Source organism: Macaca fascicularis, chromosome 5 (genome assembly GCF_037993035.2).
Source record: "Macaca fascicularis isolate 582-1 chromosome 5, T2T-MFA8v1.1".
NCBI lineage: Eukaryota > Metazoa > Chordata > Mammalia > Primates > Cercopithecidae > Macaca > Macaca fascicularis.
In genome coordinates, this window is record NC_088379.1 from 157,838,702 (window position 1) to 157,864,568 (window position 25,867).

At 44.9% G+C, this 25,867-nt stretch overlaps 1 protein-coding gene and 1 long non-coding RNA gene across 4 annotated transcripts in view; one reads left to right on the top strand and one right to left on the bottom strand.

Annotated features, from left to right (window-relative positions):
* Positions 1-1,560: 1,560 nt before the first annotated feature.
* Positions 1,561-3,481, bottom strand: LOC123573483 (uncharacterized). Its single transcript, XR_010587045.2, has 2 exons — positions 3,284-3,481; positions 1,561-2,066 (listed from the first exon to the last, which is right to left on the bottom strand). It is a non-coding gene; the product is annotated as an uncharacterized lncRNA (long non-coding RNA).
* The window catches only part of FHDC1 (FH2 domain containing 1), a 43,723-nt gene continuing 20,353 nt past the window's right edge, over positions 2,498-25,867 (top strand). The window contains exons 1-4 of one of the 3 annotated variants that reach the window (XM_005556095.5): positions 2,498-2,771; positions 9,449-10,073; positions 19,931-19,992; positions 20,638-20,740. In XM_005556095.5, the coding sequence (XP_005556152.3) occupies positions 9,576-10,073; positions 19,931-19,992; positions 20,638-20,740 (663 nt within the window). In that variant the 5' untranslated portion in view covers positions 2,498-2,771; positions 9,449-9,575. Of the gene's footprint in view, positions 2,772-2,958; positions 3,045-4,183; positions 4,507-9,448; positions 10,074-19,930; positions 19,993-20,637; positions 20,741-25,867 lie in introns of those variants that run through there. The other 2 variants (XM_005556091.5, XM_005556093.5) reach the window with 2 other exon arrangements.

The following is a 25,867-nucleotide window of genomic DNA, read 5'->3' on the forward strand; positions in this document are numbered from 1 at the left end:
ATGCTTCACTGAAGCACTTTTTGACCATGTCCTATGTACAATTTGAAAAATAAGAGTCAAAATAGGCCAGGCACGGTGGCTTACGTATATTAATCCCAGCACTTTGGGAGGCTGAAGTGGGTGGATCACAAGGTCAGGAGATCGAGATCATTCTGGCCAACATGGTGAAACCCCATCTCTACTAAAAATACAAAAATTAGCTGGGTGTGGTGGTGCACACTTGTAATTCCAGCTACTTGGGAGGCTGAGGCAGGAAAATCGCTGGAACCCGGGAGGTAGAAATTGCAGTGAGCTCAGATCGCTCCACTGCACTCCAGCCTGGCAACAGAGTGAGACTCCATCTCAAAAACAAAAAAAGAGTCAAAATAAGCAATGACATATTCAGGGGCAGTACACCCCACTGCTTGAGTGAAATGGGACACATCCAATTGTGGAAGATAAACGTAGGATGCTGCCAGATTGTCAGACTGAAGAATGCTGCCTTCTTCCTGGAGGAACACATGGGAATCTGCAGAAGGTTTTGCAGAGGTAGGTAATGTGATGAAATCAGACTTTTAAAAACAGTGAACTGACAGCAGTTTTGGGATGGATTTAGGAAGAAGAGAGAAGCAGAAAGAACACCAAGGCAGTAGATGTAGGTATCCAATTTAACCTCTCTAAGCTGGCAAATCCGAATGCTTATAGGATCATGGTGAGAATCAAGTGTGGTGCCTGATATGTGGCCAACAGCAGATAAATACTGGTTCCCTCTTCCACTACTTACAGTTACTGCGGTGATGGTACATGTAAAAAATAAGACAGGTTACTTGGGAAAGAGCAGCAAATTTAGCAAATACTTGAATTTTAAAGAATTTAAGAGAGAAAATGAAGCAAAGGAAAAGCTAGGATTTCAAACAGAAAAACTAGGTCTTAGGTAAAGAGGGGGAGGTGATGGGTGCGGGAAGAGTACTAGTTTTGAGGGAAAGATGAGTTGACTTTTGGATATTTGAATTTGGACTTGAAATTTTACAACGACCATATGGATTCAAGAGTCCCTGACATTGAAGAGAAACCCGGAGATGTACCTTGAAGCTCAAGTTTCCAAGTCCCTCATTTTCCCTGGGCCCTTCCAAGGATACATGTCTAGTATTACATTTGTAAGTTTTTGTTGCTTTCCTTTAAGAAGCTCCCGGAGGAGTTATACAAGCTTCAGGCCCCACGACATCTGGATGGGTTCAATTTGAAATCAGAAGGTATTTTTATGGGATAATGGGAGATCAAGAGTTGGAAGAACCTTGTTACTCTCCTCAAAGGAAGAGAAGGGTCAGCAGAGAAGGCCAGAGAAGCATAGAGAAGGCCTTAGGGTAGGATGCTGCCAAGGAGATCAAAGGGACGAGGAGCTGAGGATGGGTCACCAGACTTGACTTCTCAAAAAGTAACTGTTTTTAGAGCGCATGCTCAATACAGTTGCGGGGATGCCACTGTCATGGGGTTGAGGAGGGAAGAGTAGGCAGGGAGTGTGGAGTCCCCATTTAACAAAGTCGACAGTAAAAGAAAAGAAGATGCCACTCCACTCCTCACTTTCGATCTGCTGTAATTTAACTTGAGCCTGAACAGTCAATATTCCTTTGGGATTAATATTAGCTCCCTGAGCATGACATTGTCTTTCTCTTTATTACATTTTCTTATTCCTTAAGATTTTAAGGTTCTCTTAGTTGGATCCATTTCTCTTCATGCTCGGATCAATGGCCAAGAAATGGGCTATTGGCAGGCACAGTTCTGGTTTTTGTTGATGGGTTTGTTTACACTAATAGTTTCTCTTTCTCGATCCAAGGCTTGCATATGGAGGCCAGGAATTCTGTCCTGGGAGTTCAGGGACTGAGGACCAGGGTGGAGGAAGCGAAAGGCGTCAGGCATGAGGCTGGAAAAGTCTTGGTCGATTATCTAGAATCAAAGAGTCAAAGGTAGCGATGACTTCATCCCCGTAGAGGGCGCCTCCCTACCCCGGCAGTGGATTTTCGGTCAGCCGGTTTGCCCGGGATGTTTTCTTTGACTACTTGCTTCTCACTGCTTGGCGGCCCAAGTCACTTTGAAGGAAAAAAAGAAAAAAAAAAAAGTGATAAAATCGATTCCCCTGTTTCTTTCTGTGAGGAGTGTGCGTTTCCCAGACAGCGTGCGTTCATTCGATCAGGCCTGGCAAAAATTTTTGAGGGGTCTTTTTACGCTTTAATACAACCTAAAGGTTCCTGTTGTCATTATAGAGAATTAAAAACAAAAACAAAATAAAACCGGCAACAAACTTACAGATTGGCAGGCCCCAGGGAGGAGCTGACCTTTGGGAAGCTCTGGCCCAGCCAGGTTTCAGCTGCAGGAGCTGGGACAGGACAGTTCGCCCAAGTGCTACTAGGTTTCCAGGGAGAAGAAAGTGTTGGGGCAGAGGGTGGTCCGGCGCGTGCGTTGGGGGGCGTGTGCGGGTGTGTGTGTGTGTGTGTGTGTGTGCGCGCGCGCGCGTGTATATAAGAGTGTGTGCGCGCCCGTGTGCACAAGAGAGGGTTCCCGGGAGGCTGCCGCAAAGGCTCCTTTGTAAAAGGCACTTGCCGGTTCAGAAGCCAGCTTGGCGCCTCCTCTTGCCCGTTCCCGAGGACACCTGGCTCTTCTGGGCAGCCCAGCTATCTCCATCTCTTGCCGCCCCTACATCTCTCGGCGGCCCCGGGCCTAGCCCCGCGCCAGCCTTCGGGTGCTGGGAGCAGTGTGCCCCGAAGCGTCTCCCCCGGGGCCCCACGCAGGTGAAGGTGAGCGCGTGGCGGTGACGGTGGCGCGCGGAGGGTGGAAGGGGGGGCGAGGGAGGGGCGGAGCAGGAAAGGGCGCGCTGCCCTTCGCGACGGGCCAGGAGCAGCGGGGCCGCAGCTTTGTTACCTGAGGCCGCCGCAGCGCCCCGCCCCGCCCTGCCCCCTCGCGCTCCGGGGCTGCGGGGCCTGCAGTGACCGGGAGGAGACCGCTGCGTCGACACAGCGGCGGGAGGCTGCAGCGGTCTGCGCGCCGGGAGCTGGGGGCGCTGGCCGCGGGTGAGTGCGAGTCGGGCAGCCGAGGCTGGGGCTACCGCGGCGCGGGACACGGGGAGCTGGAGCCCCGCAGCTCGGGAGGGTCGGGGTCGGGGTGTTGGCCGGGACCCGAGGCAGAGGCGCCGAGAAGCGCGGCCGATGGGTGCCGGGTCTCGGCTTCCTCCGAGCCTCACCGGGAAAGCTGGAAAGGAGGTTCCAGCTCCCTCCACATCCACCCGGATAACTTAGGCGGTCGCCCTTACCCGGCCTTGGAGGACTGCGATCGGTCCCTGGAGGCGAGGACGCGCCGGTGTGGACCCGCGTCTGGAGAACGAGCTGCATTGCCGGGCTGCCCCGGGTCGCACTTGGGTGGTTGACTATTAGCCGTGGCTAAGAATTTCAGATCAACCGCCCCCTAGTTTATCCCCGCCCGTGGGAGACAGCGGCATCCCGCACAGAATGCGCAGCCGCGGCGCCGCGCTCGGCTCCCTAGCCAGCCGGGGGCCACGCCTGGCCCCTGAGATAGTGGTGTGGCGGTGGCGGGGACCCAGTGCAGTGGTGCGGACCGAGGACTAGGTGCTTCTCGCCCCGACACACTTGCTCCGGCTGCGCGAAGTTCGGGTTACAAGTTGCGCCCCGCGCCTGCAGGAGTGTGGGGAGGGGGAGGAAGCGGGTGGGCTGGGGATCAGCCTCCATACAAGGGGTGTCCCCAGCTCTTGGAGAGCGGGTTCTGACCGGTTTCAAACGCCAGGAGTCTCCCCCGTGTTTCTCTCACCGGCTCGTCCCGGCTCCCTTTTGGCAGAGCCGCAGTGCGACCGTGAGGCTTTTCCCCCGCGCCTGCGACCCGGACTGGGGACGTGGGAAGATGTCGCGGCGGAGGCTCGGGGTGGGGTGGGAGCGCGCGGCCGCCGCAGACCGGGTGTCTGCGAGCCGCAAGACACCCCACTTTCGTTTCAATTACATGGACATCTCCCTTAGCCGTCTCCCACCCCACTTCTGAGCGCAGCGTGCTAAGCCCCCGCAGAGGGGCTGGCGCCCCGGGGGGCGTGGCGTGGGGGGCGTGGGCTCTCCAGCTGGGGCCCCTCGGGGGGTGGGGGCGGGGCCCAGACCCCCTCGCGACGTTGGGAGGGCCGGGAATGGGCGATCCGGTCCGGCGGCCGACCGAGTTGCTCCAGCCGCCTGACGGAAGAGCGGTCGGCGCTGCGGAAGGCCGAGGGTCGTGCACTGCCGGCGCTGGGCGCCCGCCCTGCAGTCTCCGCCCTGCAGGCCGCGGCCTCTCTCCCCGCCTCAGAGCCGGCGCGGCGCGTGTGGGCGTCGATCTCCGCGCGCACCGGCGCCCCACCCTCGTGCCGCGACGAGCTCCTGCCCGGCGCTGATAAGGACCCGGCTGGGGTTCCGCGCGGCCCACGGGGCCGCCCACTCGGGTTCAGTTTGCTGCCCCCAGTGCGGCTTCCCGGGGTTTCGCGGTCCAGCTGGTGGCTTGTTGGTGAGTGGCTCGGGCAGGGACGGGGGTTCTGGGTTGGGGATGGAAGGAGGCTGCGGACCGCTGGCTAATGCGGAGACCTAGTAAACTACTATGTATCCAAACTTGAAAGAAGTGGTGACCCAGGACCCCCCAGGCCGAATTTCCTCCGGACTTAATGGTCGGTTTTCAAACTTCTTTTGTGGACAGAAAGGATCTCCGGGGTTCGGCCGTCTGTGACCCCCTTCTACTGACCCACAGTTGTCTTCCTGGAAGGAGCAGCCAGCGCTTCCTTCCCTCTCTCTAGAGCATCCTTTGGCACGCATGTACTTTTTTTTTTTTTTCTTGGTTTTGGGACAGTAAGAGAAACTGAAAATGTACAGTCAAATACAGGCATTCTTCCTCTGCTCTCCGGTGTTGGTCTCGGACGTCTCTGAATGTTTACATTGTGCTGCAGATTGAAGGCGCTGACTGGGAACGCGTTGTCCTGGGTTCTTTCACTACTGCCTGGAGTACAGGCAGATGGAACACAGACGACGGAACTCACAGAAGAGTTGGACGGTCCGGCTCTGGCCCTACTGTATCGTACCGACTGACATTCTGTGTTTAATAATCAAGAAAAGTTTTGAAAGATAAGTGGTGGTGGAGGAGCCTTTTCCCGAATTAGTGGAGTGAGAGTAAGAATTCCAGTTTAGAATTGTCCATACTTTCCCCATCCTTTTCTTCTCTCCCAAATGCAGTAAAATAGGGCTGTGTGTTTCTCTACCTTTGCTCTTCAAACTCGGCTTGCTCTGCCCCGGTTTGTCATCAGAAGCACGTGCGCCAGCCCTTCCTGCCCCCGCCTCATCTATGGCACATGCCAGGAGTCAAGGGGAAAGGTTTCTGGCAGGTTTTCCTTGATGTTCCTTTTGATTATTGTTGACCAAAGGAGTGAGTGACCAGCTGAGCACCAGGACCCCACTGGTCCTCGTTCAAGAAAGTCCTGAGCTCCAAACTGACGTCCAGGAACATGCTGTCCCCTTAAATACACTGTGAGATGAAGCCTACATACTCTTTTTTCTTGACTCCTTTCAAGAGACTAGAACTTCTTTTTTTGGTTATTGTTTTGTTGTTGAGACGAGTCTGGCTCTGGAGTGCTGTGAACTTCTTTTTTTGGTTATTGTTGTTTTGCTGTTGAGACGGAGTCTGGCTCTGGAGTGCTGTGGCGTGATCTCGGCTCACTGCAACCTCCGACTCCCTTATTCAAGCGATTGTCCTGCCTCAGCCTCCCAAGTAGCTGGGACTACAGGCGCGCGCCACCACGCCCAGCTACTGTGTGTGTATGTGTGTGTGTGTGTGTGTGTGTTTGTGTTTTAGTAGAGATGGGTTTCATCATGTTGGACAGGATGGTCTTGATCTCCTCATCTCCTGATTTGCCCACCTTGGTCTCCCAAAGTGCTGGGATTACAGGCGTGAACCACCACTCCCAGCCGAGACTAGAACTTCTAGGGATGTTTCTGACACCAAGGAAAAAGTACAGCGGGCTGTTTAGGCAAGAGAGCTTAGGAGAGGGCCGGGGGCAGCTTTGAAGACCCTTAATGAACGTTCTAAGATTTTTTGCCTGCCAATTAACTAGAAGTTAAGTACATGATCACAGCATTGCTTTATTGAAATTTCACATACTTAAAAGATGCTCAACTGAGCTACAGCCTCTTTGGGAGAGTCTATCACTCAAACACAACTCTGATGGGTCATGAGTAGCACTTAGGGGACTTGAAGAGACATTCCCATCTTCAGAACCCAGCCATGACAGCTCTGCATTTTACTCAGAGCTGGGCACTTGTCAGCCTTAGCAGCTATCCTCATCCTGTTGCTGACGTCTCCAACCTGTAGCTGAGATCTTACATACAGGCCTGTCTCTGTCTTCCCCAGGGGCAGATTGATGGGACTACTTAGCATTTTCCAGGCAGAGTGGGGGCTAATCCCATTGTCCCTACTGGCAATTGTCAGCTGTGAGAAACAGGCAGTCAGTGTGGTCTGTTAGGGCTGCGGCATCACCTGCGTTCTCCTAGTGTACCTGGAGAGTGTGTGTTTGCATCTCTACTGTGGGCAGTACTGCAGCAAATCCAGCATTCTTTTGTATATTCTCTATTTTAATTTCCATGTGGCTGTGGAAAGGGTTAGAATTCTGTCTGTACTCTGCTTTTCCTGCCAACTCTTTCACATTGGCATCCTGGCCCAGGGGGAAACCCTATTGTAGTAAGGGTAGTAAAAGCATTAGTGTCTTGGCTAATCATTGCTGGCGAACCTATTCATTAGAAGCTGTTGCTGTTGCGGGGCTAGGATCCTTGTGTGTTACCCTGGGAAAAAATTAATCAGACAGCATACCAGGGACAGTGTTGTACATTTTCTTTTGTTTCCTTTAACTTAAAAATAACATTCTTTTACATGGGGCATTGGTTAGAATCATCCCAATACAGAGCTAACAAGTGTCACTTTTTACTTTGACAATTGTTTATCTGACACTTCCTTTGTGCAAAGCACAGTACTAAAACGTGCACCTTTCTGGCTTTGTTGTTAGGAAACAGTGAGGTTGCTTAACCTTGGAGTATACAGTCTTCCTTAGTCTTTGTCAATATCTCTGTATTTGCATTGTGAGGTTTAGTGGCACATCTGTACATAGGCAGCACTGAATGAGTTATTGCTTTCTAGATTGGAGACTTTTTGAGCTTATCACCATTCTTAAGAGGGATAATCTATAAATAAGTCAACATATCTGGAATTGGAGGTAAATTGGAGGATTAACCACTCTTCTATACATGAGATGTTTTATGTACCGAAGTATTTTTAAATATGTAAGGATAAACTGCCAAAATTACCTGCACAGTCTTGAAAAAGAAGAGTTCAAATATAACTATAAACTGTAATTGACAATGAGTCATTTGCTTTAAGGGTGCCAACTATGAAAACAGCCTAGTTATGCCCCTAATGATAATTATGAAAACTCCTTCTAGAAGCCAGTTGCCTCTCAAGTGAGCTGTATGTCAGCTTGAAAAAATATTTTCTATTTTACTTATTTAAAAACTATTCAGTGGTGATGGCTGTGCAACACTGTGAATGTACTTAATGCCACTAAATTGCACACTTAAAAATGGTTAAAATGATTTTTTAAAGTATCCAATTAATAGCTGGAAATGTCGTTTTCCTCCCATATAGAGGCAGTTTTCAGAACTCCAATATTCAAATGTTTCATTAAAATATTTGCTTTTGAAATATGGAGACAATTTAATAGATGATCACCAAGAATTGAGAAAGGACAGATCTCACAAACTTCGATAGCAAAGAATGGAAATATTATAAATTTGTTCCTAGTAGCCAGGGGTGACTTGGCATTTTATCTATAAACCCAATACGTATGTTAAAGCAAATGTAATACCTGTGAAAATAAAGGGAAGTAATATGCACATATGATAACAGCTTGTTATTGTTATAAATAATAGCTAACTATGTACCAGGCATCTTAGTAAGGACCATACATGTGTTAGCTCTTTATTTTTATACAAACCAATGGAACAAGTATTTCCTCATATTGTAGATGAGATGCTGAAATGTAGGTGACGTTACTGACCTCATCTCACGTTGCACATCTTGAAAGCAGCAGAACTTTCTGAGAAAAAGCAGTCTATTCCTAGAATCTCCACTCTTATTCCCAAGGCAGCCCTGTCTTTTGGATATGGTTCTATGTAAATCATTTTGTAATATTTGAATCTGTGAGATCAGATTGTTTACTTCTGTGTAGTCCAAAATTATTTGATTAAGTTATGTTTGTAAGTATGGGCTTTGACAGTGGTGCTGTAAAAAGATAATTACATCCCTAAGTGCAGTGTAAAAAGCCATTGTGTATGGCCCTTTGTGATCTGCAGGAAATAGTCCCCTTTCCACACTCCCACCTAGTTGGGGTGCTCACTCAATAGCCTGCATGGGGCCTTTTCTGCACTCACACTTACCTGTTCTCATATCTAAAGAAATTTAGTTGTTTTGACCTCTCACATCAGATCGGTAACAGCCCAGCATCAAAAAAAAACATTTGAAATTCCATAAAAATGCAACCCTCTAAAGTAAGTTGGTGACTGTGTATAAGAGACATGGGGTAGATGTGACATGGGCAGCATGTCCTTGGGCATTTCTCTTCTTTGCTAAAAGTGTCAGAAGCAGAAGAGGCAGGTGATGGTTTCCAAAGAGTGGCTTAACTAGAATCCAAGATGATAGAGGTCATTTAATGTGTTCTCCTACTTTTACAAATGAGAAAATGGAAGTCTAGTGAGGCGAAGTGACTTGTCTAAAACTGTAAGCAGTAAAGCTTGATTTAGGGCTGGAATCTCATTTTTCATATCTGCTGTTCTTTTCTCTATCTGGGGGAAAGCCACATCACCAGGTAGAGCAGAAATATGGTGGCCCTGATTCCAGGGAAATGAGCTAGGCCATTATTATATTATCTCCAAATGCCCTGCCTTATCCGTCCAAGGTGCAAGATGCCTTTTTTGACCCATGATTGGTAGGAGACATGTCCAGACTGGAAAAAGGTAGGGTCACTAATGCCTAATGCTTCAGCAATTTGGGCAGTTTCCCTAGGGGTTGGGCAACCATTGTCCAAAGAGAACAAACTAGTTAGTAAACAAGTAGTTTATTCATAAAGTGAGCAATACTTGCTGAGCCTATAGCAGGCTCTCAATATGTATGTGCTTTGTTGATTAATGTAAGGTTTCCAATTGGATTTGTTGCAATATTTTTGGCAGAATTTCCAGGTAGTAAAATTTGATTCACGTTTAGAAAAGCATCGGTTCCTTGTAATGCAACTTGGGATGTGTTGCCCCTCATTGATTTTCATATCTAACTCATATGAGAGGATTGATCTAGCCTCTGAAGGGAGATGCTGATGTGAAACTGTTTGTCTGTAACTAATTTTATATTTGTTTTATCTTGGTAGGTTTGGAAGGGGACAGTTGCCCTTTATTCTGGCGGCAGATAGCAGGTGAAAAAGTGCTACACAGGTTTGATGTTTGTGTCGTCTTCTCCAAGGCCAAGAAATTATCTCCATAGGAGGCGACAGTACTATGCATGTTATGAATTGTGTCTCCTTGGCCAGTGATAAAGAAAATGGGAATATTGCCACAGCACCTGGATTCATGATTGGGCAGACACCGCCTCCAGTACCTCCTCCACCTCCTCCTCCACCCCCTCCATCTCCACCATGTTCATGTTCAAGGGAAGAGTGTCCTTCCTCCCCTCCTCCACCCCCACCACCTCCACTTCCTGGGGAGCCTCCCATCCCACCTCCCCCACCAGGCCCACCCCCAACTACTCATATGAACGGCTACAGCCACCTTGGTAAGAAAAAGCGGATGAGAAGCTTTTTTTGGAAAACTATTCCGGAGGAGCAAGTTCGGGGCAAAACCAACATCTGGACCTTGGCAGCCAGGCAGGAGCATCACTACCAAATTGATACAAAGACCATTGAGGAGCTCTTTGGGCAGCAGGAAGACACCACCAAGTCTTCCCTTCCTAGGAGAGGAAGAACTTCAAATTCATCCTTCAGAGAAGCTCGAGAAGAGGTAAGAATGCAAGGTGGAGGGCTAATCCTCCACATACTGCATTGTTTTGTGTTTTGGGATGTGTGTACATTTGAAACAATTGCTAGACATCCCTAAGAAATGAGATAATAGAAGCAAATGTGCCTTGGAAATGATAGGCAGAGTCTTTACGATGAGCTTGAACTGAGTATTGAGAAAGTGTAAGAAGTGTGCGTGCTGTATCCTCCCAGACGCCCTGGTGGATTATGACCTCATGCAGAAAACATGCTATTTGGGATCACTGCCCCTATCTCTAGCACATCTGCTGAAGGTTCCCCTATTGGAGAATTCTGCTGAAGTCCAGGATCGTTAGTCTCTGTTGAAACAAAAACTGAGTTTCTAAAATTGGTTATCTGGAATGAACTGGAGCTGACTGGGGCAGACTACCTTTTGTTAAATAACACCATCAGCTGACGTCCATCCTTAGGATTTTACCCTTATTTTCTCCTCTAGTTTGTATATAACAAGTGTTTCGAGATGGCCTTCATTCCTCAGATCTCTGAACTAGATTATGGCTGTTGGGGAACAGAGGCTTCCAAAGAGACAAAGCATAAAGCTGTTTTCAGACAGATTGTATAGGAAGGATGTTTCTAGTTAACACTAAATGTGTTACTTTGAGAAAAAATAAAGCTATTAAGTTTCAGGAAGTTAACTGAAAGCGTGATCCCAGAGCTGCAGATCACCATATATTACAGAAACTGCATCAAAAATTACATTTGTAAACACTGTCAATTTAGAAACTTGAAGAAACCTCTACCTGCTAGAAAAGATAAATATAAATAAAAATAAAAGGAAAGAATGCTGCCCCCCCACATACAAAGCACAACAACAAAACAGAGAAAGACAACAGAAATTCATCATTTAAAAGTATGTCGTAAAGGAGCAGAGAAAACAGGTCAGAGATAGAGCTGATTAGATAAGAGAATGGGCAGGGCCCTGGGATGGAGTAGGAGCTCCATGCATTATTGAATTCTTGAGCCAACAGTATTGACCTCTTTTCTCTTTCTGGCTCAGGAACATGTTAACTCCTTCTCTCCACTAATTCACTGGTGGGCCCTTAAAGCTGATTGTGTGATCTCCTGTTGAAATAGCCAAGAGTCTATTTTTTATGAAATGCAGGACACACTGGGGTTATATGTAAACTGTGGCATAAATCTGAGAAGGAAATCTTCATGAGAACCCTTAGTGCCATCAGTGCTGAACACAGGCTTGCCTGTCTCTTCCTTTTATGCAAAGTCCTTTTATTTGCTAGAGTATCCTTTCAATATTGGAAGGAGCAAGAAGTCATTTCCTTAGTACCCTGGCCTTTGCCCCAGCTCCCAACAGAGGTTCTTTATTGTACAGTAGGTCATTTCTCACTATTGTCTCCCAGCTCTCTTTACTGAAATTCAAGAATACTGAAGTAACTATTGGGTGGGCCCACATGGAAACGAGGCCTGTGTCTCACCAAAGCGCCTGTAACAGAAGAGGGCTAGCTCACCGTGTCCGGGGAGGCAGCTGTCAGGCTGGAGTAGTTGGCATCGTTTGTGAATTGGGAAAATTTCAGGAGGCTAAGGGGAACTTGCTGCTTTATGTTCCCAAATTAAAGAGAGGTTAAGAACCACTCAGAGAGAGAGAGAGAGAGAGAGAGGAAAGTGGCAGGGGTGTGGCATCTTTTCTCAGCTATGATGGAAGCAGAGATGTCCATTTCTAAAGCAGATCTGAAATTCAGGGAAAAAAAATACTCTGTCTCAATTGCCTTCCTCCACCCCTGCACCCTACGCAGATTTTTACACTTTTGTCATTAACTTATTTTTTAAGAATTATTTTTTAAATGGTCTTAAAATTATTTTTAATTGTGGTGAAATAACATAACATAAAAATTTAGCATCTTAACCATTTTTAAAAAGTTTTTTTTTTTTTTTTTTTTTTTGAGACAGAGTCTCGTTCTGTCACCCAATCTGGAGTGCAGTGGTACACTCTTGGCTCACTGCAACCTCCGCCTTCTGGGTTCAGGAGAGTCTCGTTCCTCAGCCTCCTGAGTAGCTCGGATTACAGGAGCGTGCCACAATACCCAGCTAATTTTTGTATTTTTAGTAGACATGGGGTTTCACCATTTTGACCCAGCTGGTCTTGAACTCCTGACCTCAAGTGATCTGCCCACCTCGGCCTCCCAAAGTGCTGGGATGACAGGCGTGAACCACTGCGCCTGGCCTAACCATTTTTAAACAGTTTGTTGACGTTAAGTACATCCACATTGTTGTACAACCATCACCACCTTCCTTCTCCAGAACACTTTTCATCCTGCGGAACTGAAACTCCATACCTTTTAAATCAGAACTGTCCGTTCTCCTCTTTCCCTAGCCCCTGGCAGCCATCATTCTACTTTCTGTTTCTATAAGTTGGACTCCTTTAGGTACCTCCTTTGGTGGAATCATGTCATATTTGTCTTTTTTGTCACTGGTTTATTTCACTTAGCATAATGTCCTCAAGGTTCATCCGTGTTGTAGCATGTGTCAGAATTTTAAAGCTGAATGCTATTCCATTGTATGTATAGACCACATTGGTTTATCCACTCATCTGTTGATGGACAGCTGGGTCGCTTCCACCTTTTGGCTCTTGTGACTATGCTGCTGTGTACATGGGTGTACAGAAATCTTTGCTTTTAACACTTGTGGGTCCTGGTCTGAGAGACAGCATACTAGAAAGAAAAAGTAAATCACCGTGACTGTGTATCATAAGATAATCTAACTCTGCAACTCTTCCGTATTTGGGTATGATAAATAGTTGAGAATGATCCCTTTAAGTGCATTAGGTAATGTTGTCACATAACTGAGATTATCCAGAATTATTTTCAATTTTCATGTTATCTGTAGCGTGGCTAGAAGTATTATATATACTTCTCTTGCAGTAAAAGAATATGGTACATGCTCTTTTCTTCCTTCCTTCAATTTTCTTCTGAAGAAGTTAGAACTCAGCAGGGTTATTGTCTAACAAAGATCAGTAATAAATCTTCCAACTCACTTTGCAGTAAGCGGAGTCCAGGGTCAAAAGTAATAGTCCTGCCATCTGTCTGTGTGGACTGCAGAATTCCCTCCTCAGCCTGTTCAGCAGAAGCACTGCTCCTGAGCCCGGAGCCACAGCATCACCACATTACAACACAGGCTGCCGTTCTGGAGGTTCAAACTTGCCCAGGCACAGACTATGACCCTTGAAATATCATAACCTCCTACAGAAACAGCCTGACATTATGTGATTGGTTTATACTTTAAAGCCTTACACATCATTACTAATAAGTTCCATTGTACTTGCAAGCAAGAAATTTGCTGCAAGATATGGAAGATGGGAGAATGGCTGAACTTAGAAAGAACAACATTTAAATAGTGAGTTAGAACATTTAGTATGGGGATGGGCACGGTGGCTCACACCTGTAGTCCCAGCACTGTGGGAGGCTGAGGCAGGCAGATCACTTGAGGCCAGGAGTTCGAGACCAGCCTGGCCAACATGGTGAAACCCTGTCTCTACTAAAAATACAAACATTAGCCCGGCATGATGTTACATGCCTGTAATCCCAGGCCCTCAGGAAGCTGAGGGATGAGAATCGCTTGAATGTGGGTGGGGGAGGTTGCAGTGAGCAGAGATCGAGCCACTATGCTCTAGCTTGGGCAACAGAGCGAGACTCTGTCTCAAAAAAAAAAAAAGGAAAAGAAAAAAAGACATTTAGTATGGGAAGTTATGAAATGTTACTATCCTTGTATCTTTGTTAACTAAAAATTAACTCTAAGAGACTGTAGATATGATAGTATAATAATAATTAAACCGTAATAAAGCAATTAGAAATAAAGACATATTGCTGGGGATGAGAACAGAGAGATTCAGCTTAAACTCATCTTCCTCTCAGAGTTGCTGATCCCATCCCCTTAGAAGCCCTGTAGCTCCTGACCCTCTATTACTGACATTCCTCAGGCCTCCTGGGAGCCTTCCACCAGTGTTAGCTGAGGGTGTGTGTCTCCCTCTACAGTTTGACCAGCTCTTAAAGGGAAGGCTATATCTTAGCCATTTGGTATCTTCCAAAGGAAACAAAAGGTTACTGAACTGGACAGAACTGAACCAAAAGCACAAAGGGATCAGCTTATGAGGCATCAACAGATCAAAATTGGGGCTCACAAAGAAAACATAGATATTGAAACACCTGAGGTCATTCACTATGATGTCTGCAGCCATATAACATTGACCATCTAGGAAATAAATAAAATGGCTAATTAGAAAAAGAAGACCACAGAGGAGAGAGAGAGAGAGAGACAGACAGACAGAGAGAGACAGAGAGAAGGGAAGGATGGAAGGAAGACTGGTTTTTCTAAATTTATGACAAGTAATATTAAATATTTTATTCTCCCACGCTGTAATTCAGCTGTCAGTCATTCTCACCTTTTGTTATGATGCCAGTATGTTCTAGAATTTCAGGATTGCTCACAATCCAGAACCATAGAACTAGAGAGAGCATTTCAAATACATTTGGGAAAAAATGTGCTTCAACTGGGTTTTCATTTTTTTCCCCCAAAGTTGGGGGAAATAACAATTTCCAATTGACAGCCAACTAAACATGAAAAAGAAAATGAAAAACAATCAAAACCCGAAAGCTAGGTCCATATTGGAGGATAGAGGAAGATCTTTACATTTTTGTTTTTCAGGACTTGAAGTGGGATGGAAATAGCCACTATGTAGTGTTACTTAAGTAGGTAAAGAAGCCCCCTTTGACATAAAAACAAAACTGGTTTAAAAATTTCTACCTTCACCTTGAGGACATTATGCTAAATAAGCCAATCACAAAGGACAAATACTATATGATTCCATCATAGGAAGTACCTAAAGTAGCCAGATTTATAGAGACAGAAAGTAGAATGGTGGTTGCCAGGAAATGAGAGGGGGAATGGAGAGTTAATTGTTTTTTTTGTTGTTGTTGTTTTGAGATGGAGTCTCCCTCTGTCACCCAGGCTGGAGTGCAGTGGCATGATCTCAGCTCACTGCACCGCTGCCTCCTGGCAATTCTTCTGCCTCAGCCTCCTAAGTAGCTGGGGCTACATGCACATGCCACCATGCCCAGCTAATTTTTTTGTATTTTTTAGTAGAGAGAGGGTTTCATCTTGTTGGCCAGGCTGGTCTCGAACTCCTGACCTCAAGTGATTTGCCCACCTCAGCATCCCAATGCGCTGGGATTACAGGTGTGAGCCACCGCGCTGGGCTGAGAGTTAATTGTTTAGTGGGTACAAAGTCTCAGTTTTGCAAGATGAAGTGCTCTGGGGATGGATGGTGGTGATGGTTATACAACAACGTGGATGTATTTAATGTCACTGAACTGTATTCTTAAAAATTGTTATGGAGCCTGGGCAATTTAGTGAGACTCCCATCTCTACAAAAAACTTAAAAATTAGCCAGACATGGTGGCTTGTGCCTATAGTCCCGTTACATGGGAGGCTGATGCAGGAGTGCTGGAGCCCGGGTGGTGGAGGTTGCAGTGAGCCGAGATAGTGCCACTGCACTCCAGCCTGGGCAGCAGAGCAAAACCTTGTCTCAGTAATAGGAATAATAAGAAGAAAATGGTTATGGACCAGGCACAGTGGCTCAAACCTGTAATCTCAGCACTTCTGGAGGCCAAGACAGGAAGATAGCTTGAGGCCAGGAATTCAACACTAGCCTGGGCAACATAGTGAGACCTCATCTCCACAAAAAAAAGCCTTATTTTATCCAGGTATCATAGCATACACCCATAGTCCCAGCTACTCAGGAGGCTGATGCAGAAGGATTGTTTGAGCCCAGGAGTTTGAGGCTGCAGTGAGCTATGATCACACAACCACACTCCAGCCTAGGTGACAGAGCAAGACCCTGTCTCTTAAAAAAAGAAAAAAAGTTATGATGGTAATTGTTATTTGTATTTTACCACAACTGAAAAAAAAATTCTTCTTCGTTCAAAGGATATGGGAGGCAGATTTCGTAGTGGATTCATGAAGTGAATTGAAACTACAAAAGTTGTGGTAGAATAAACTAGGAGAGCTGATTTGGAGGTTTTAGCAGGAGTGGTGGTGTAGCCATTCACACGCCTCACTGAGTGGCATAGCGCTGCTGACTGTTTCAGTGGGTATCAGCACAACCCTGGCCCCCTGGCAGTTGCGGGGAAACTGTGAGTAGAGCCCAGGCCCCCTTCTCATCCTAGTAGGAAATCCTTGAAATGAGTTGAGTGCATTAATTACCTCATTACCTTATATTTCTAGCTGCCTTGTTTGCCACTCTTTGGTAGGACTTTTGGGGGAAGAGCTAACGGACTCTGCAGTATGCTGACTGTACCCGTGGCACTGACTTCTGTGGCCGTCCTGCCTGCATGTCCTGGTGTGGCCTGTTGATTGGAGCTGGTGGGAAGGAGGGGATGATGCAGTTTGCTCATTGGCTGGGTTTGTTTATCCCTATTCTTTGGGCAGTTTCTTGCCTCTGATTTGTCAGCGTGTGCAGCCAGTGAGTCCCACTGGGATCCCCTGTGCAGATTCCACTGCTCTGAATGATTCCAAAACACCACCCAACCCGACCCGGCTTTGTTTCTGAATGGCCCAGCTTTGAGACAGCAAGCATTTGGGAAGTGAGATAAGCTAATTTACATGTGTAGTGATAACCCTCTTTAAAGGACTTCAACAGTCACTCTTATAACACTGCTTTGCAAGGACCAAATGCGATAAAGTGGAGAAAGAGACTCCTCAGGCACTAGGCAAATCTGAGGATGCCGGGAGCCAGTGGGACTGTCCCTGAATGGTATCAGTTGTCTCATTTTAATGTTGTTTGGGTGAAGTACTGGGCTCTGTTTTTCCTGTAAGGTGCTCAGTCACAGCCAGCCCAGGTTTTCCCTTAGGAATATCACCGAATTCTCTTCGTTTCTGAAACACAGCTTGAGCTGTAGAGATGCCTGCTTCCACAGCTGGGCTGCCCCTGGGTTGGGGCACCGTGGGCTGCTCCTGTAGGGCCAGGGCTCAGGCCCCTGGAGGCTCTCTTGCCTAGTGAGAACATGATTCCCATCCATCATCTCTCAGTTGCAGCTCTGGGGTCACCAAGGGACTTGGCCAGGCACACATATAGCTTCTTACACATCTGCCCCCATTCCTGGAGAAAACTCACAATGCAAGCACCATGCTGGTAGGGAACATTTGCTATGTCTCTATAGGAAGCCCAGTAATATGGAAACCCACAGACACTAGAGTGAAAAGGAGTCAAAGAGAACCAGGCTAGCCTATCAGTTCAACACTGCTCTAGGAAAGTCATAAAATGATGTCTATGAGGCTCATTTTCTTTCCAGCAGCAATGTCTCTGGATCTAGGCTGAGTGAAGAGAGTCCCAGAGGGTTGAGGAGTGAACAGGATGAGTGTGGGGCTTGGTTCATGTGGGGCGTGGGAGAGCACTGCAGTCAAGGGTTGAATGTAGCGGAAGGTGGCACTTCTGTGAAAGGAATACGAAACAAGTTGTTTCATTTATCCATCCTAGGTGAATGCAGAGGAAGTTCTTTGAACGTGCTGTGTAACTATTATCAATATACAGATTTTTATGCATGGCCTTTTAATTTATGAATTATAGGAAACCCAGTTTTCTGTCTTAATAAATTGAGATTCCTTTTTTGGTATGAGCTTTTAAAGGGTGTTGAGTTTGACAGATTTTATTCTCACCCTTTCTTTTTTCTCTTCCCCTCTCCTTCCTTTACACTGAACTTGAACTGCAGTCCCTAGATAGGATTCCAATAAGGAGGCTACCCTTTCAGCTTGGGAGTTTATTTTATGGCTGGCAGGTGATTGTGTTAACATGAAATAAACCCCGAGGTTAGTAAATAATGTGATTGTTAAAGATTGGTCTTCAAAAGAAGGCAACCATACTCTTGTAAAAATTTAACCTTATAGCCAGGAAGTGACATTAACGTTGGTTAACAGTCTTGCTGCTGGTTATAAACTCAGAAGCAGACCCAGAGATCAGGAATTTAGTCTGAAACCCGATTCTCTTTTGTTCAAAATGAATCACATACATTTGGAAAGGAAGAGCACTGTAACATTCCTATTTTAGCTAGTCTCCCTTTACCAAAAAACAAATGGGAAAAAAATGCAGCAGTTTTCAGGTTATCTTTCCTCCACGCAGCCTGGATGTTTGCATCCAGAGACAGAAATGGCTTCTGTATTTAACAGCCAAAAAAAAAAAGTTCTAATTTCTAGTCTGATAAAGCCACCTAAAATTATAAATTTTGATCAGTGAAAACCTGCTGCAGCCCAAATCTGGTTTTGACAGAATAGCTATCCCCTATTTCATTAAATAAAAAGATTCCCTGTATTGTAAGACATCCTGATTCCAGAGATCAGGAAAATGCAAAAACAAAAAAACAAACAAAAAAGTATCTTAGCCTTGGGGAAATGTATACAGCACAAGATTTTTCTTTTGAATATTTTGAGTAAATAAAATGTGGGACACTACCTTACTCCCTCCTAAAAGATCTACTGGACATATGTAAACTTTTTGAATGAAATGAAATTTTTCTTTTAGAAAAAAATTTAATGATGTTTCTGAAATATGACTTTATTGGTTCTTTTACATCCGTAAATCAGGGTTGGGACTCAATCTGCCATATCTTCAGAGTGGTTTTTTATTTTCTCAGTTCAAATCTCTCGTGATTCTTGTTAGGCCAAGACATCCATTTCCAAATTGGGGCTTTTAAATGTGGGCAATATTATTCTAAGAGGAAATTACTAAATTAAAAACATTTAAAGTATGTATTTACAGTCCTCCCTCCATGACTGCAGATTCTGCATCCTCAAATTCAACCAACCACGAATCAAAAATATTCAGAAAAAAATATAAAATAACAATACAACAATAAAAAATAATACAAACTTACAAATACAGTATAACAACCACTTACATAACATAATTTACATTGTATTAGGTATGACAAGTAATCTAGAGATGGTTTAAAATATGCAGGAGGTTGTACATAGATTATATGCAAAATTTTATATGAGACTTACATGCAATTTTATATGAGACTTGAGCATCCTCAGATTTTGGTATCCTCAGGGGTCCTGGAACTCATCCCCTGTGGTACTAAAGGATGACTGACTTTACAGATACTTCTCAGCTTATGATGGGGCTGCATCCTAAAAACCCATTGTAAGTCAAAAATGTTGTAAGTTGAAAATGTGGCTGGGCACGGTGACCCACGGCAGTAATCTCAGCACTTTGAGAGGCCGAGGCAGGTGGATCACTTGAGATCAATAGTTCAAGACCAACCTGGACAACATGGTGAAACTCCATCTCTACAAAACATACAAAATTTAGCCAGGCATGGTGGTGCATGCCTGTAATCCCAGCTGCCCTCGGGAAGCTGAGACAGGAGAATCACTTGGACCTGGTAGGCAGAGGTTGCAGTGAGCTGTGATGATGTTACTGCACTCTAGCCTGGGCAACAGAGTGAGACTCTGTCTCAAAAAAAAAAAATAGAAAATGCATTTGATATCCCACTAAGCCCACAGTAAACTTGAAAAATCATAAGTTGAACCATCATAGGTCGGGACCATCTGTATATTAAAAGTTATATAATATTAAAATAGGTATGTTTTATTATTACATTTAAGGAAATATAATATCACTGTAGAAAGCTTGGGGAGATGATAATCTTTTAATATTTTTAAAACTATGTTAAGAATATCTGTTAATCACCAGATTTATACATTGGGAATTGTTCTCTGATAAATTAGTGTTGCATTTTGATCGGTTTTAATTATCGACTTTCTCCATCTCTTTTTATTTGAATTTAGTAATCTTATGTGTCCTTATTTTTTTTCCAGATTACTATTTTGGACGCAAAACGGAGCATGAACATTGGGATATTTCTTAAGCAATTTAAGAAGTAAGATTTTGCACGCTTTAGTCATATCCCTGCTGTCAGTATCAAAGTCTGTGGGGGTGACTGAGCTGAAATTCAAATCCCTCACACCTTCAAATCCTTCTTAGAAGCGTGGCTTGATGAGTCTGGAAGTGACTGTCACTTTCTGCTGTTTTCCTTCAGGGAAACATAACATGGTAGCTTGAAGTATATGGAGAATTGCCCCAGGGCATCCATTCAAGCCTGTCCCATCAGGGACACCTTTAGAGTCACCTTTAGTGTCGCCCCTTCAGTGGAGGTTGGGCTGATGAGTCAAATAGCGGTTGGAGTTTTGTGTTCTGAAGTGTAAGGAGAAGGTTATGCAGGGGTTTCAGTGAGACCAAAGGGGATTATTTTTCTCGCAACAGAAGAGACTCCCCGTGGTTGTTGATGCTTTCAGCCTTTTTGGGATGCCCGAGGATGGTGGTCTGGGTGAAGGGCCCTTGAGCGGAGTGTTGGGGTTCCCTGTTTTGAGGCAGTGGGGCTGTTCTGAGCACTCACACAAAACTGCCAGCCAGACCGGGAAGGAGGTGGGTGGGAAGAAGGGTGGATATTTGATTTCCACTGGCTTGCAGCTGTGTTGGCACTCTAGCAAACAGGAAACGGAATGTGATTCGTTGTCGTTTCAAGGTCTCCTCGGTCCATTGTAGAAGATATTCATCAAGGAAAAAGTGAGCATTATGGATCGGAGACCTTGCGAGAATTTCTCAAGTTCTTGCCAGAGTCAGAAGAGGTAAGAAATTCAGCGCATGAGTTGTAGATGTTAGGAGTGATCATAAAAACTTAGTATTTGTAAGCATGTCAAAGCTCACATGGAAGGCCAGGAGCGGTGGCTCGTGCCTGTTATCCCAGTACTTTGGGAGGCAGAGGCAGGTGAATCACCTGAGGTCAGGAGTTTGAGACTAGTCTGGCCAACATGATGAAACTCTGTCTCTACCAAAAATACAAAAATTAGCCCGGTGTGGTGGCAGGCACTTGTAATCCCAGCTACTCAGGAGGCTGGGGTATGACAATTTTCTGAACCAGGAAGGTGGAGTTTGCAGTGAGCCAAGATCATGTCACTGCACTCCAGCCTGGGTGACAGAGTGAGAATCTGTCTCAAAAAAAACTCAGAGCCAGAGCTTTCTCACATAAAAGTCAAAAGTGACCTGGTAGAAAGAACATGGCTTATGGAGTCAGAGAATCTAGATTCAGATTTGAGCTGTTCCCTTAATTGAGAAAATGGAGCAAGGTTCTTAACTCCTGTGAACTCTAGTTTCCTCACGTGTAAAGGGAGGATAATGAGGCTGACCTCATTGGATTGTCAAGATGATGAAATCCTGGTTATGCATCTAACGTGGCACTTGGCGCATGGGAACGCAATAAATTTTCATCATCCAAAGAAAAGGATTCCTTTTCTATCATCTAAAGATGACCTTTGCATAGTATAAACCCAGGTTATTTTATAATCCATATACTTTTAAAAAATAAGATGAAAACAATCATTTTTGAATAAAGATGCTCTAAAATTTTGGAGAGGTAGGTAAACTGTTAATAAAATGTTGTCTATATAATTAACTCAAAGGCAGAAATTGTTGTGATAGTAATACATACTACCATTATATAAAGTTATTTATTTTGTTTGGACTGACTGAATTAACTGCATTGTTGAATGGTTAGGAGCTTGATAGAAAAAAAAAACCAGAAAAACAGTTGTATAAAACCTTCCAAAATTTTGATATTGTCCTTTATTTCTAAGGAAAAAATTCGTTGAAAAATTTCAGTAAGAAATTACACAAATGCCTATGCTTATAAATACCTAAATAATATAGACTCTTACAAAGTTTTTTACTTTATAAGTAAAAGTAATGGATGACTTTTTTTTTTGAGACAGTCTTGCTCTGTCGCCCAGGCTAGAGTGCAGTGATCTCGGCTCACTGCAACCTCCACCTCCCGGATTCAAGCAATTCTCCTGCCTCAGCTTCTGAAGTAGCTGGGATTACAGGTGCATGCCACCACACCCCGCCTAACTTTTGTTAGAGATGGGATTTCACCATGTTGTTCAGGCTGGTCTTGAACTCTTGACCTCAAGTGATTCACCCACCATGGCGTCCCAAAGTGTTGGGATTACAGGCGTGAGCCACTGCACCTGGCCAACTTTTATAAGTAAAAAGTAAGGGTGACTTTTTAATATGTTATCCTTTTCACAGGCACTTCTGACTTCTCCCTCCCCTTTCCCACTCTTCTTCCCAGACATAATTTATGTAGCTTTACCTTAGTGTCATTAATAACAAGAGAGATATAATTGTATTTTTTGTTTTACATTGATTAGTGTCAAACTCACAATGCCAAATTTAGGATCTTAGTGAGTAACTAGAGATGTAGTTATATCTAGGTGTTCCTATTAACCTGGGCGCTCTCTCTCCCTCAAGTTGTCTCTTTGCACATTAAGTGTAATTAACCCAAGCCAAGATTAATTAGTGGCAGTTATTCATGTTAGTAGTAAAGTCTTGAAGTCTTAAAGGAAAGGTACATTAAATCATAACTTACCCTGGATTGTACATACTGAACAGTACTTAATCTTTTCTGTGAAGGAGAGGAGTTCCAAAATCTTTGTTAGGATAGATAGTTTTTAATTAATTTGAGTTTTAAAACGATGTACTTGCTCTTCAAACCTTATTCCTGCTTGGGCTGTTCTCAAGGCTTTCGGACCTCTCTGCGGGCCCACTCCTAACTGACCTCATCGTGTTGTTAAGTGAGGATCAGATTTGACAGTGCATGTGAAAGTGCTCTGAAAAGCTTTAAACTGCTAACTAAATCAAAGTTAGGCACGACGGAGCCTGGCAGCTCAGCTTCACGCAGCGGTGAGGTGGGAAACTGAATATAATTTTCTTAATATCTTCATTTCTCATTTAAAATTCAAAGGTGATTAGAAAATGCAAAGTGATTTTTCAAAGAAGCAAGTAAGCTGTCAAACCTCATATTTAAAAGAATTTTGTATCTTTGGGTTGTGTGGGGGATAGAATTCAAAAGGAAGACTGTTGAGGGCAAGGTGATGAAAACCCACCCAGGCGCTGCCTTGAATCACCGAGACTCTGTCACCCCCAGTTAGCTAACCCGGGAGATGGGGTCCTGCCGAAATCAAAGTATTGGCCTGGAACCCTGAAATGCCTTCCCAGCCACTGAGCCAGGCAGCAGCTGTTTCTCCCCGCAGCCTCCTGCTGCAGGGCCATCCTCAGTGTGAATATCTGGCACGCTTGGTCACACTTCGCCTCCTTGTTTACATTACTGACTCTGGGCTTCAGCTCACCACACCCTCCAAACTCAACTGGGAGTTTCCTTTAGCAGGAACACCCTGACAGTCCCCAGAGCTGGCCGGAGCCCCTTCCTAAATACTCCGGGGTATCTGTGCTGCGGGAGGGGGGTCTGGGGAAAGCCAAAGCCGCGCCCTGACTGCTGCCCACTGTAAGGACAAACTGTTTTTGTGTCCCCTGGCACCACTCAGACCCAGGGCCAACCCTGGAGTCTTTGGGTCTCTGGATGGAGGTTGGAGGATGTGGAAGAGGCCAAGGAGGAGGCAGGGCCAAGTAAGAGAGGTTTAGGAATGTGGCAGAAATATGCTAATAAATTCGTAAGTGGACACGTAACCACGTGGCTCTCAGCCTACGTGTAACATTCTGTGCCCATTTTTAGCGCAATTAAGGACTGAACCTTTATTGAGTGTCCCCGTGTACCGGGCACTGACTGGACAGGGCAGAATGAAGTGAGATGAGATAATGTTTTGAAAGTGCTTAGCCTAGTGCCTGGCACATAAAAAATCAATCATAGCTATGATTCTTTTGTGTATTTTTCATTTAATCCTTGCGGCAATCTTATAAGACACTCCTGGTTTTACAAATGAGGAACTGAGGCTCACACAGGTTGGTTATACCTTGTCTGGTGTCACACGATTGCTGGGTGATACAGCAATGGGGTGGACTTGAGCCCTGATTCCGCTGAGCCCAGCGTGGTTCTTTCTGCCGCACACCACTGCCTGCCTTGGAGGAAGGAAGGGCAAAGGTTGTCAAAACCCCGCCTCGCACTGCTGGCCTGCCAGCCTTTTCATCACCTCTGCTATCACAAAGTACTGGTGTGAATAAGTGTCACTTGAATAATACTGTAATCTTATCAGCATGCTGAAAGATATAAACGGAAACAGCCCTTTTCTCCTGCCTTCTCAGCTGACAAGCCAACCAAAGCCAAGGTTAATTTGTTGTTGAGAATTTCTCTGCCCTCTACCACAAATCTTTTATCTGGCACGTCTGTTCATCTTTCCTCTAATGTGCGGTTCACACTTGCAGAGGAAGAAGGTGGGCCCAGAAATGAAAGTCTGGGAGGGTGTTCTTGTCCAGCACAGAGTTCCCAAGCCAGGGAACCCCCCACTGCACCTGACCAGCCCTTCCTCTGTTGTGGGCTGGTGCTAGACATAGTAGAAACTTTCTGTTCTCCTGAAGCAACTTGAGTTGCCTCTGCTGGACATTTGTAGTATCTCTTTCCCACCTTCTTCGTTGACTCGGCTGGGAGTGGAATGACAGGAAGCTCGTGGGTCTTCTGTTGGGTGGGTATGTTTGTGGGAAATCCTGCCATTTCAAGCCATGTGACTGGAATTAGATAGGATGAAGGAGGCGTGCCCTTTGGAGTGTGAGAGTCTCAAGGAGCCTGCTCTCACTGTTACGACAGCAACCAGGCACAACCAGGGCCATAATGAGTGTCTCTTGGCTCAGCCCACAAAATTATGCCTAACCATGTTTAATAAATGTTTTTTTGGTAATGAGAATGCATAATAATTATAGGGTCTGTTCACCTTTCTTTTTTACTTCCCTGCCACTGTGAAGATACAATAATCCCTCTTAAAGAACATAAATCTCATTTTGAAATTGAACAAAGAACTGTATACATGGCATTTAAATTAAATATGGTCTTTCCATCACCCTTCTCTTGAAGTCCATAAATTTTTTTTAGCTTTTTACGTAAGTGAAGGAGAGTAATCATTGCTCAGTTACAGTTTAGCACATGTTTAATAGAAACATTTCCCAAGTTTACTTAGCATGACCCGTTCTTACACTTTAGACTGAAAACCATGCTGTGATTTTCAGAGGCTTCACACATGCTACATATATGGTCTTATACAACCTCCCTCTGCCCCTGCCCATATATAGTGAATTGTTAAACTCTAGTTCTGAAGGGGTTAGAATTCACCGTATAGGTTTCTTAGCGCAGAAGCCAGGGACCGATTTGGGCTTAGCTAAACCAGAAGTGCCATGTGCCCTTAAATTTAATAAGGCTACAAATGGTCAATTCGCTTTGAGGCTCTACCAGTAAGGGAAATGCAATTATACAAATGGCTATTTTCCGTCCTAAATAAAGAAAATAGTCTTAAGAGTCAGAATTAATACTAGGGTGTGAACTCGAAGTGTTACATTTTATATTTTCAAATAATTGAGGTAGCTGTTTCAGTTTGTGGATCTTTGCAAATACTCCTTTCTTTATATTTTTGAACTGTCATTTCCTATTTTGCAGGGAACTTAAAATCATGTTATTAATCATAACCAAGGGGGGTGGAAGAGAATAAGCTTTATAAAGAATAATACGAAGTATTAGCTACTTACTGGCAACAGTTAGCTGCAAAGATAGGCTGTACAGTATTAAGGTACTACTTACCATAAAGAATTTTGTTGGATGACTCTCTATTAACAGTGGACTTAGAAGTAGTTTTGCCATGGGAATGGCCCAGTGTTCTGTGTGGGGAAGGCATGATTTATGATCTAATGTTGTTTGAAAACTTTCCTTTCGTCTCCACTCTCACCTACTTGCTATTTGGCTATATACCTATTGTCAGAAC